Source organism: Rhinolophus sinicus, chromosome 8 (assembly GCF_057876585.1).
Source record: "Rhinolophus sinicus isolate RSI-liver-muscle chromosome 8, RSI-T2T, whole genome shotgun sequence".
Taxonomy (NCBI): Eukaryota; Metazoa; Chordata; class Mammalia; order Chiroptera; family Rhinolophidae; genus Rhinolophus; species Rhinolophus sinicus.
The window spans coordinates 44,714,936-44,726,939 of NC_142508.1; the positions used below are offsets into that span (position 1 = coordinate 44,714,936).

Consider the following 12,004-nt stretch of genomic DNA (forward strand, 5'->3'; position numbering starts at 1 on the left):
CCAGTCCCTGTGCACCTATCATGGGATTGCATTTCCTCCATTTTCCCCCAAGGCAGTCACTGTTGTCCCCACCCCTTTCCTGCAGATAACAGGCATGGAGCAAAAGACCGTGTCCAAGGTCCCTCTGCCAGAATGCTTGGAATAAATGCCTCGTGTGTAAAATGGGACAGATAACCAACCCAGCTAAGGATCAAGGGACATGAGCTAGGCCTTCCTAGTAGGCTGGGGTTGGGGCTGGGGCTCCAGAAGCATGTCCTGGTTGAAAATACAAGTTTTCTTGTAGTCTCTCCAAACGGAATAGTGCTAGGGACTAACATGCAACCTTGCGGACAGACTGAGTCTGACATTAACAATGAGTCCCGTTTTCTAAGCGCCAAAAACAGGCTGGGACCTGGTCAGAGATCTTTACTGGCAAGAGCTCATGAAATCCTCCCACCTCTGGCAAAGGTACACCATTCTCCCCTTCTAAGGAAACTGAGGAACAGAGGTTGAGCAACAGCCAGGAGTGGAAGCAGCCAGAATCCTGCCCCCTCCCCCTACAGTCACTGCCCTGGGCCACTAGTGCCTGATCCATGAGGCCCAGGGGCAAAGGTGTGCCTCCCTTCACCAGGAACCCAGAGGCTGCTCCTGTTCAGCTACGTTTCCACAAGCAGGGCTGGGCTCCGGTACATCACACCCTCCTCCTTGCTGACTCACCACCAAGGCCTGCCCTGCACTGGTGATGGGACAGGTCCAGAAGGTGAGAATGGAAGGTCCAGAAGGTGAGAATGGAAGGTCCAGAAGGTGAGAATGGAAGGTCCACAGCTGAGGCCCGGCAGGGCAGCAGGGGAGAAAGTCCAAGGGAAGAAAGGAGGTGGAAGCCCTGCTCTTGGGGGGCCCCAGCACTAGGGCCAGCAGAGGGTGCTCCTGGGCTCCCTCTGCTGGGTGAGGGGCAGAGACAGGAAGCCAATGAAGAGGAGACAGCAAGGCTAAGTCAACAAAGCTTTATTAAACGCCTGCAAAGTTACTGGGAGGAGGCCATGATGCTGGACACACCTGTTGAGAAGAGAATGGAGGACCAGAGTCACTGTGGGAAGAATGGGAGATGAACCTCCAGCCACCAACTACAGCACCCACAATTCTTTAGAGGCAGATAACAGCCCCCTCCTGGGCCCTAGTCACCATCACAAAGGCAGTTTGGAGAAGTCGTTAAAAGCCTGGACTCTGTAGCAAGGCCTAGGTTCAAGTATCAGCTCTGCCACGTACCAGATAAAATCAGTTTCCCCATGTGTATGAAACATCTAACCTATAGGATCCTAGGATCAAATGCCAGGCTCAGAACAATGCCTGGCATTACGTTGAGAGGTATTCATTCCTATCATAATAAACATGTACTATTTGCAAGACACAAGAGTGCTGGCCTTGTATCTCCTCAGTGAAGAGCCCTTTGCCCCAGTGAACTCTCACACAGAACCCCAACACAATGGGCACATCTCATTTAGAGTGAGGCGCACAGTCCCCAAGTATGGAGACGACTGCCCACTCAATCTCGTTCCTCAATTAAGCACCCAATGAACTGGTTTGTACTGAGAAGCTGTGCTGTACCAACAAGTATCTTTAATGGCACCTACCTTGCAGGGTGATGTGAGGACCAAATGACTTAAATGTAAAGAACTACTACTGTTTGTCATAATTACTGGTGCTGTCCGCCCCACTTTTTAGATGAGAAAACGGAGGCACAGAGCAGTAAAACCACTTGCCCCAAGTCACACAGCTACGAAGCAGAGAAGCCGGATCACCAACAAGCTAACCCAACTGCATAGCGCGCACTTTCTGGCGTTCTTCTGCATTTTAGCAGATGGCAGGGCTGAGGCTTAGGGACCCCAAGGATAAAGGAGACAATGGGACGGAGCTCCTGGGACTGCTAAGGGTGTGGGGACACCCCACAAGGCCCCCTCAGACCCCAGGAAGTCTAACTGAGCACTGCACGGCAGGACACAGGGTGTGGAAGTTCCAGGGGAAGACATCCAGCACCCCTACTATTCCTCCCTGGCGGCAGCCCTGTGACAGGAGAGGTCGGTGGAGTCTGGCAGATGCAAATTTCCTAGCCCTGAACCCGAACATATCTACCATGGTCCTGGGGGGCCCCAGCCCTGGTCTCTGTGGAACAGCACCCCCTTTGCCCCACAGCCTAAGGCCTTGGGCCACCACTCACTGTCAAAGTCGATCTTCTCCACGATGTTCTTGGGCTTAATGCTCTCTTCCTGGCTACAGATGAAGATCTGGCCCGACTCATCAGCGCTCCAGCCGTACTTGCTCATCCACACCTTTAGCTGGCTGTCTACAGGAGACACAGGTAGCACAGGGACTTCAGTCACCCTGATCCCACAGTACCAGGGAGCCGGGAAGCCAAAGGCCAGGGCACCCTCTGTGCCCAGCTGCTTCAGAAGCCAGCAGTTATCTTCTGTCTGGACAGTAGCAGCAGCCAGATTGTGGGGCTCCCTGTGACAGCCCTGCACTTCTACAGTTCATTCTCCAAACGGCCACCAGGAGGAGCCCTTTGGCTTTCTCATCCTTACCGTCACAGTCGGCTTTTCTCTTGGCTTCTTTTATTCTATCTGCCCCTTTTCTCTCCCAGTACAAATCTGGGTTCCTAATAGCAGCAGTGTATTTACTTATCTGCTTTCTCCCACAACCTCCATGAAATGGTTTCAAAATCATGATGTCCTCATTACCACCAACAATAAGCCTATGACAGGTTTGAGAATTTCTTTGCAGTTCTTTTTTGCCCTTAGAAAATATGCCACCAAGGACGTAGGGCCAGAGGGTGTACTGTTACTTGAAAGAATTCTTTTCTGTGTAACTATATCTGATACAAAGTCATCTGCTTTTTTTCATATTCAATTCTAAGGGTTCCACAATGTAAAATATCTGAGGTAAAACACTTAGTATAGTGCCTGACACAAAGTGTCCAAAAGTTAGCTTCCACTAAACAAACAAAAAAACAAAAACACGCCCAAAAAACTATCTGGATCAAAAGGCAAAACTATCTAAGGTGTGCAGAGAAATCTCACCCCCAACCCACCTTCCTGTTCTCATCGCCCCCCACCTCTGCTCCACTTTCCTTCCATTTTTAAAAATATTCCTTTCTGTGTTTTGTTTTTGCAAAAATGAGCAAATAGACATTTTTTTTTCTTTTTGGAGGGCTCTTGTAAAACCATAGCTCTGATCACGCCCCTCCCTGCTCAGAACCCTTCCATGGCTCCAGTCACTCAAAAGCAAGTCCCCAGCAGCTTTGCTGTATCTGGAGATCCACCACCCTCCCCCCAGCCCACACATCCTGCTCCAGCCTCTGGGTGAACGCGACAGGGGACAGGCTGTCTCCTGCCTGAGGATCCTCACGTTTGCTCTGCCCTCAGGCTGCCCGCCTCATTCCCTGCCCAGCTCTACAAGCCGCTTTGCATGGATGGCCACTGGACCAGTACATCGTCTTAATCTGTCATCTGTGATGCTACCTCATGGAACAAATCTGAGCCATTCTGTTCTGCGCAGTGCCGTGTCCCCAGGGCCTAGAACAGTTATCTGGCACAGAGTAGGCACTCAGTAGTTTATACAGAATAAGTGAATGAATGTCATAGATCGCCCCCAAGGAAGGACATGTCTTATACTGATTCCTTGTTTCCTCCCTCGGCTGGGACCAGGTGAACAGTGAGGGTTCACCCACTGCCCTAACCACCCCCAACCTCCGAGACTGGCACTGGGTACCCAGAGAGTCTTACCCGTCAGGTCCCCGAGCATCTCGGCCAGCAGCCAGCGATCAATGTGCTGATAAGTGATGCCCACGACATGGCAGATGACTGCGGAGATGAGGGACAAAGGTGGTGAAGAGCCGCTTCCCAGGACCCTACTGCCATTCTCTACCCCTCCCCCACTGGAGAGCCCAGGCTCACAGACGGACTTACATTTCCGGACAGAATCTTCAAAGCCAGTTATACCTTCCAAGAGGTCCATGTTTTCATCCAGGGCTTGCTGTGAAAGGAATGACAGTGTCGACAATATGTTAATAATATCAAGAATGCTGATATTAACAGAAGCTAACGCTTGAACATTCATCCCACATACCAGCTATTCTTCTGTGTGCTACCCTACGATGTCAGTTATGTTTTCATGCCCATTTTAGAGATGAAGAAACCAAGGCTCAGAACAGCTACATGATGGGCCCCAGAAAAGAGCTGGGGTTTGAATCTGGAAGGCAGGTCCCAGTCCCAAGAGAGGGGACAGATACAGATTAGTTAACCGCACTCAACCATCCCCTTTGCTCCTGTCTCACCCAGAGAAAAGGCCTGCCATGTCCTACCATGGCCCAAGAGGCCCCACAGGATCCCTCCGTTACCTCTGTGCCCTCACCTCCTCCCACTCACCCCCTCCCTCCAGCACAGGGGCCTCCTCGTTGTTCCACCATCACACCAGGCAGCCGCCCACCTCAGGGCCTTTGCGCTGGCTGCTTGTGTCTGGAACTCTCCTCGCCCACGGCTAGCACCCTCACCTCCTTCAGGTTTCTGCTCAAATGTCATCTTCTCAGCAAGGGCTCCCTCCAACATTAGTGAGGGAGGTGAAGACGCCACCAAGACAATGAGAAGGAGCAGCCACTGAGGTGGGAGGAAAGCCAGGAGAGGAGTCCTGGAAGCCAGTGATGGAGGGTCTGGGGGAGGAGTGGGCGACCGCCTGTCAGAGGGGCTGGCAGGACAGAGAAGATGGGGCCCAAGAGCAGCCCACTGGATCTAGCAACGGGGAAGTCACTCTGATGTCAACAAGAGCAGTTTCATGGAGTGTTTGTGTTGGGCACCGGGGGAAGGCGGGGCAGAGGGTGGGTCACAAAAACCCGAGTGGAGGGACTTCAAGGGAGCAGGGGGGAGTGAGTACAGGCCGCCTGTCCAGGAGCAAGGTGACCCGCAGTCCCGACTTGCCTGAGACTGAGGGGTTTCCTGGCACGTGATACTTCCAGTTTTAAAACCAGGCAAGACCTGGACAAACGGGGGCAGTGGGTCCCCTGACCAGGAGCGTGGCTGTAAAGGGGAGCAGAGAAAAGAGGCAGGAGGCAGAGGTGGTGGGAATGTGGAAGTCAGGGAGAGCTCTCCTTTTTAGGCTAGAACGAACTCCAGGGTAGACATATTCTGTGGTGACAGAAATAATCCAGGAAGACCACATTTGCTGTTACAAGGCAATAGGGAGAAAAGCTGTTGTGACACCACTGAGTGGGTGTGAGGGAAGGGGTCAGTGCAGCAGAGAAGGGGTGCCTGAGATGGGAGGAGGAACCACGCATCCACTAGAACAGAGAAGTGCTCGGTCAGCTGTGATGGGTGTCGGGGCTGAAGCAGGGACATGTGCGAGTTCTGCTTTGGCTGTTCTATTTTCCCACAAAACAAGAAGCCAGATCATAAGCTGAGGTGAGAAGGAAGGGGGCAGGGAAGAAGGTGTGAAAAGCTGGCCCGAGAGAGGGGGTAGAATAAACAAGAGAGGGAAGCCAGGAGGGGCTGAGGACCATGGTTGTCATGAGCTGTGGATGGTCTTTCCTCCAGCTTCACTGATCTTCTCAGATACAGGCTGTGTGTGTGTGTGTGTGTGTGTGTGTAGTGGGGGGACACGCAACTTATGCTAAAGGAGGAAGCAGAACAGAGGAATGTCAGGCTGCAGACCTCACAGTGTGCACTGGGAAGCTAGGAGGAAGTGGTCAGAGGGTGGAAACATTTGACATTCACAGCCAGAGGAAGGGACAGTTACTGCTGAAGACAAGTCTGAGGCAGTGGCTCTCACTTGGGAAGCTGCAGAAGTGGAGGACCAGGCTCCAGTTAGAGCAAGAAAAGGGAAGTGTTCAGGCGATGGAGGATTTTGCTGGAAGGAAGCGTGTGTCAGCCTGAGCCCTGTGGGCAGATGACCTACGAGTCCTGGCTGTGTGTGAGGATGACGATTCCATGAGCTCACATTCGCAAAGTGCTGAGCGCAGGACCCATCGCCACCAATGGCAAAGACCTAGGCAAACGGGGACAGCCGGTCCCCTAGCCAGGCAGCCAATCAATGTGTTCAGTCCTGACATTCAGCAGTCTGCTCCATGTGGCTCAGTCACCCACCCTGCCCAGGGACCCAAGGGAAGTTACCCAGAAGGCCTGGAAGTGGCAGGTCTCCAGCAGGTCTCCGAGGTACAAAATCTGTCGGATTGGTCGTTCTTCTTGCTGGAGGAGGAAGCGCTAAGGGCAGATGGCTGTGGAAGCAGAGTCCTAGACCAGACCTCCCCTTTCACCTCTTTCTATTCCCTGCAGCATGAGTTGTAACGGCAAAAGGTGACAGACAACCTAACAATCCAATGATGGGGACAATTAGATCAATAATGGCCCACCCACAGAGATTGAGCCAACTCATATAGAACTGATATGGAGAATGTGACAAGACACACTGTAATATGAAAAAAGCAAGACACAAAACAACATGCATAACAGCCTACCATTTGGGTGGGGGACATGTGTGTATATAAACACACACAGCTGTACCTATGTGTCTATAGGATATCTGTGGAAAGGTCCCCAAGAGTTGTAAACAACTGCTGCCTCCTGGGAGGGGAGCAGGGTGGCTCTGGGATATGAGAAGGAGGAAGCCTTGTTTTTTTCACTGTACACGCCTTTGTACTTTTAACAGCGTATCATATGCCTATTTTTTTTTTTTTTTTTTTTTTAAGCCACCAGAAGAGAGCCCTGGGAAAGGGGGACAATCTTTCAGAAGGCAGGCACTCGCATGGAAACACCTGGCAGAGCAGGCTCAGTGAGTAAGCGGCCGTTTCTCAGCTTAGCCACTAATGGGCAGGTATGTGTGACACCCTTGGGACTGTGAGCTCTACAAGCATAGGGCCCAGCATAGAGGACTCTGCCAAGTTTCTCAAGTGATTAAAAAAAGGCTGGAGGCTCACCTAGCCAAGTGTTAAGCTGCGGAGGATTTTGCTACTTTCTGGTCAGCCACAAAAAAAAAAAAAAAAAAAAAAGCAGTTGGGACAGGGAAGCGGGGTGGGAATCAATTCACTGATTTTTTTCATTAAAGGCCAGCACTGTGTCACATAGGCACTGAAGCTACATATAATGAAGTTTAACTGACAATCCATCTCTTCATGGTTCCTGCCTGGTGCCCAGCCCCCAGCCCCCAGCCCCGCCTGCCGCTTGCCTGGTTTTTACTCAGCTAGGAACCCTCATAGGAAGCTTCCTAAAGCCTAAGTACCTCCATGACTCTGCAGCTTTAAAGCCTTCTCTGGCTCCCCAGTGCCCTGAGTCTGATCAAATTCCACTTTGAAATCTGTGACACGGCTTATGCTGAACTTCTGTGGCCCCTAAAAGAGCACTGAGCTTTTCTTTTCCTCCAGGCCTCCCTACATATTGTTCTTTCTGCCTGGATCACCCTTCTCTAGCGTTTCACTTAACAGCTCATTTTTCAGATGGCCCCTCCTCCAGGAAGTGTTCCCTAACATCCAGGCAGGGGCCCCCTCTGGCCCCCGTACCTCCAAGCCCTGACTCCAGGCTGTCAGTGACAAGGGACCTGTCTCCCCCACTGGATTATGAACTCTGTAAGGGTGGGGCTGTTTCAGGTACCACAGGACGCCAGCTCCACCCAGCAGCAGGCCACGCCAAGAGCAGGTAGGTACTCAGTGTTTGTGGCTGAACGCGCAGATGCCTTCCCTAGGAGTTCACCTCCTCTGCCCCGTCCCCCTATACACCCAGGCCATGGAGCCGGAAGGATACATGTGCCTGGTCGATCATGCACTTGCACAGTGTGAAGTCGGTGTGGGGCAGGTTGGTGAGGGCCTTTAGCAGGATCTGGGCGGTAACTGTGGTCTGAAAGAACGCTGGGTTGAACTGGTACCTGAGAAGGGAAACAAGACACATAGCAGGAGTGGCATCTCCACGTCCCAGAGCCTCGGCAGGTGCCAGGCAGGCTACGTGCACTGCTTTGGCCCAGACCCTGGGAGCTGGACATGCCTGGGCTCCAATCCCAAGTAGAGCACTCTGGTTAAGTGACCTTAACCTCCCTGATCCGACCCTATTTTCCTGCTCTGTACACAGGGACAGTTAGTCCTTACAACCACCCGGTGAGGCAGACACTGTTAAGTGATTCACAAACAAATGAGTATACAAGTAGCAGCCTAGAGTAGTGGTTAAGACTCTGGAGCCAGATTGCCTGGGTTTAAACTTCCTGACCTGAGTGACCGTGAACTACTTATTTTAAATTCTCTGTATGTCAGCTTCCTCCCTTGCAAAAAGGGACAGTAACAATGACACCTACCTTCCCAATACAGCATCTATGTGAGTTAATATATACAAAGCTTAGAGCACAGCAGCTACGTGGTGAGCACTCACTACGCAGCAGTTTTATCAGTAACATTCTACACAACCCCACAAATACAAGCGTTGTCATCGCCATTTTACAGAGATCAAAACAGAGGCTAGGAATCTGTGCAAATTACACAGCGAGTAGTGTGCGAATTAAGTCCTGAGAGCGAAGAACCCAAACATCCATCAACAGAACCGATAGTTAGGACAGTCACACAGTGGAACACTATACAGCAATGACAAGCACACTGTTGCCACATGGAAAATGGGTGGATCTCACAGATGCAGAGCTGAGGGGAAGATGCCAGAAGCAGGAGAGTTGGTGCTGTAGGACTACACTTGTATCAAAGCAGGCAAACCTGAGCTACGCTGATGGGGATGCATATATGTGTGGTAAACTCAGGCAAGGCCAGGCCATGAGAGTGTAAGTGGTGGGGGCGGCAGCACAAAACCTATGCAGCAAAGGGCCTGGGGCAACACTCAGTTTTGCAGTACGGATGGTGATCACATGGGTTATTCATTTATAATTACTTGTTAAACTATACACAATCCCTCAGTATCCATGGGAATTGGTTCCAGGAGCCCCTGTGCCTACCAAAATCCACACTCACGTCCTTTATATAAAATGGCATAATATTTACATATAAGCTTCACACATCCTCCCACACACTTTAAACCATCTCTGGACTACTTACAATACCCAATACAATGTAAATGCTTTGTAAGTAATAGTTATACTATATTGTTTAGGGAATAATGACAAAAAAAACACCTGTATGTGTTCAATACAAGTGTAAACATCGTAGGTCAAACAACAAGGTGCGATCAAAAAATTCGATGACTATTTAAATGAAAAGAAAATTATTCAAGACACATTGCCATTAATCCCCCTCAAAGTACTCCCCCTTCCTTCAAACACACTTACCACATCGTTCTTGCCACTTTCTGAAGCAGTTCTGGAAGTCCTCTTTTGTGAGTGTTTTTAAGTTGCGCTGTCTGGCTGCCTCGATGTCCTGAATCAATTCAAAAAGTTTACTTTTCATGGTCATTTTGACTTTGGGGAAGAGTCAGAAGTCACATGGTGCCAGGTCCAGTGAATAAGGTGGATGAGGACACCGTAATGTTTTTGACAGAAAATGCCACACCAGCAGCAACGTGTGACACGAAGCCTTGCCGTTGTGATCACAAAATACAGTGAATACTGCTGCCGAGTGCCACCCAATGGAAAGGCAGGGATCTTCAATATGGGAAGCGGCGAGTCAAACCTTAGTAACAGTGTGTGACAAGTTTCAACTTGTTCGGTGCAGTCAGTCAGGCATGAGCTATGATTGAAAGAAGGTGTGTTTTAAAGTGTGTCATATATCATCCTCTACGATGACAACGCTCCGTGTCACACATCACTTCTGGTATGGCAATTTCTGTCAGATAAAAACATTACGCTGTGTCCTCATCCACCTTACTAACTGGATCTGTCCCCATGTAACTTCTGGCTCTTCCCCAAAGTCAAAATGATTCAGGACATCGAGGCAGCCGTGACAGTGCAACTAAAGACACTCATGAAAGAGGACTTCCAGAACTGCTTCAGAAAGTGGCAAGAACGATGGGGTGTGTTTGAAGGAAGGGGGAGTACTTTGAGGGGGATTAATGGCATTGTGTCTTTTACTATAATAATTTCTTTTTATTCAAAAATTCACCGTACTGTTTGATCATACCTCATACATAGTACATATTAGCAATAACATCACATTTTTGGCGAAATAGTTTCAATCTTCAGTCAATTAAACCCACGGACATGGCGAGCCGACTGTGTGTGTTTTATGTACTAGCCTGTATGTGATTTGTAATTAATAACTTTTTTAAAAACCATCCCTCCTCCTGCCCTACCTTCCCTGACTTCCTAGTCTTGCACACCAACAGAAGCTACATCCTGCAAGCTATCCCCAACTCCCGCCCCACCTGCTGTTGGGAGTCATACCCTGCTAGCCCCTGGCGTGGGGGTGGGGTTGGAGGCAAACACTCACAGCTTCAGAACAGCCAGGTTGGCTTCCAGATCATAGGCATTCTCCTTGGCCTGTGTCTCCACATAGCGTTCCAGGGTGGCCAGATTCTCAGGATTGTACCTAGAGGAGAGTCAAGATGGGTGAGTGGAGAGGAGACAGGAGATGAAGCCAGTCACTTTATTGGGGGGGGGGGACATAGGGGCAGAGTAACCTGCTCCTCCCCCACTTCGTTTTAAATATGGCACTGGCCTTGAATCAGCTCTATAAACTCTAATAAAATGTATCCACATCCCAGACCTGAGCCTAAGCTCTGAACTCCATCACAGCCCTGGGTCTGACGCCTAGGGTGCCTCCCAGACTCCAATCAGTCACTGCAGCCCGTTTAGCTGGCCCCCTGGACATCTTTACCACCCACCCCTTCCTCCTCTCCCCTGGCCCCCACCCACGTCTAGCCCCATCCTCTCCTTCCTAGCTTCCCCCGTCACAGCCCTGACTGCTCCCAACTATCACTGTCTATTGTCAGTTTGTCTGGACTCTGAACTGAGAACTCCATGAAAGCACGGCCTACAGCTGTCTTGGTCACCTCTGATCCCCAGCATTGCCCAGCATTGACAGTAGATTTTAGTGAACATATGTTGGATGAATGACACGAGGGGGAAAGAAGGAAGAGATGAAGAGGCACAGTGAGAGGCTGAGGAGCAGACAAAGAGGAAACTGAGGAGCTGAGAGGCCTTAAGGCAATTAAAGAGGGAGGCTGAGTGGTAGGCAAGGCTATCTCTTGGCTCTAAGTCTTTGCAATGCTGTTTCCTTACACATCACCTCCAGGATGATGGAGAAATCCCACCCGAGAGCAAGCCCAGCATTCTGACTACCCCTTGCTGGCTCCAGACATTCTTCCACCCCGTTGGCCAGAAGCGCTCCCTCCGACCGGGCTCAGACCTGTCGATACCCTTGAGCAACTTGCCCACGTTCGCTCTCATCTGCTCAAACATCGCCATGACTGTTGTCGCTTCCCACACCCGGGCTGGAGCCGAAGTCCCTGCCGATGTACCTTCCTCGAGGACCGGAAAAGGAAGAGGCAGCGGAAACGGAAACTACGTCACAGTTTTCTCTCCAGCCCCAGGGGCGGTGAAAGGGAAGGCTTTTGCGGCAGCTACCACGTGACTTCTTCCCAACCGGCGCAACTGGCGCGTGCGCATACGCTCCACCCGAGCTGGACCAAGAGCGTGAAAAAAAGTTTAGTGCGCCGGCGCCTTCTCAGGGCGAGGAGGCGGGGCTCGGTTTTTCCCCGGCTGTGCTCCCTGCTCTCCCGGACTTGGGTTCGCGCTCTCCGGGAAGGAGATGGGTCTCTGACCGCGTGCGCGCACATCGCGTTTCGCGCGGCAGTGAATTCACGAAACTGAGTTGGAATGCACGTAGTAGCGCTCCCTTTGAGCCGTGGCCAAGTCCCAAGGCAGGTGCTCTCCGAAGGCCCCTTTCCCCCAGGCCTGAACCCCTGAGGCAGCATTCTGAGCTCCGCAGGTTCAAGTCCAGAGACTGGTCCTCACGCTCCACCCTAACTCCAGGGGTAGAGGCCCGCAAAGCTGTTGTGCTCTGCCCGGCAAGGGCGGGGGTAAAGGGCTCTTGGACCCCGCAGGATTGCGCCCAGTCCCCATAGAT

General features: G+C 51.2%; 1 protein-coding gene across 1 annotated transcript; it reads right to left on the bottom strand.

Moving 5' to 3' along the window:
• Positions 1-969: 969 nt before the first annotated feature.
• EIF3K (eukaryotic translation initiation factor 3 subunit K) lies at positions 970-11,441 on the bottom strand. Its single transcript, XM_019751493.3, has 8 exons — positions 11,285-11,441; positions 10,367-10,465; positions 7,758-7,878; positions 6,135-6,209; positions 3,942-4,008; positions 3,759-3,836; positions 2,195-2,320; positions 970-1,035 (listed from the first exon to the last, which is right to left on the bottom strand). Exons 1-8 carry the CDS (start codon positions 11,341-11,343, stop codon positions 1,004-1,006), a joined length of 657 nt encoding a protein of 218 aa, XP_019607052.1. The 5' UTR covers positions 11,344-11,441; the 3' UTR covers positions 970-1,003.
• Positions 11,442-12,004: the final 563 nt, after the last annotated feature.

Coding starts and splice junctions, on each gene's coding strand:
- EIF3K (XM_019751493.3), bottom strand. CDS start 11,343: ATGGCGATGTTTGAGCAGATGAGAGCGAACGTGGGCAAGTTGCTCAAG. Junction 10,466..11,284: donor TTGCTCAAGGGTATCGACAG/GTCTGAGCCCGG, acceptor ACTCTCCTCTAG/GTACAATCCTGAGAATCTGG. Junction 3,837..3,941: donor TGAAGATTCTGTCCGGAAAT/GTAAGTCCGTCT, acceptor TCATCTCCGCAG/TCATCTGCCATGTCGTGGGC.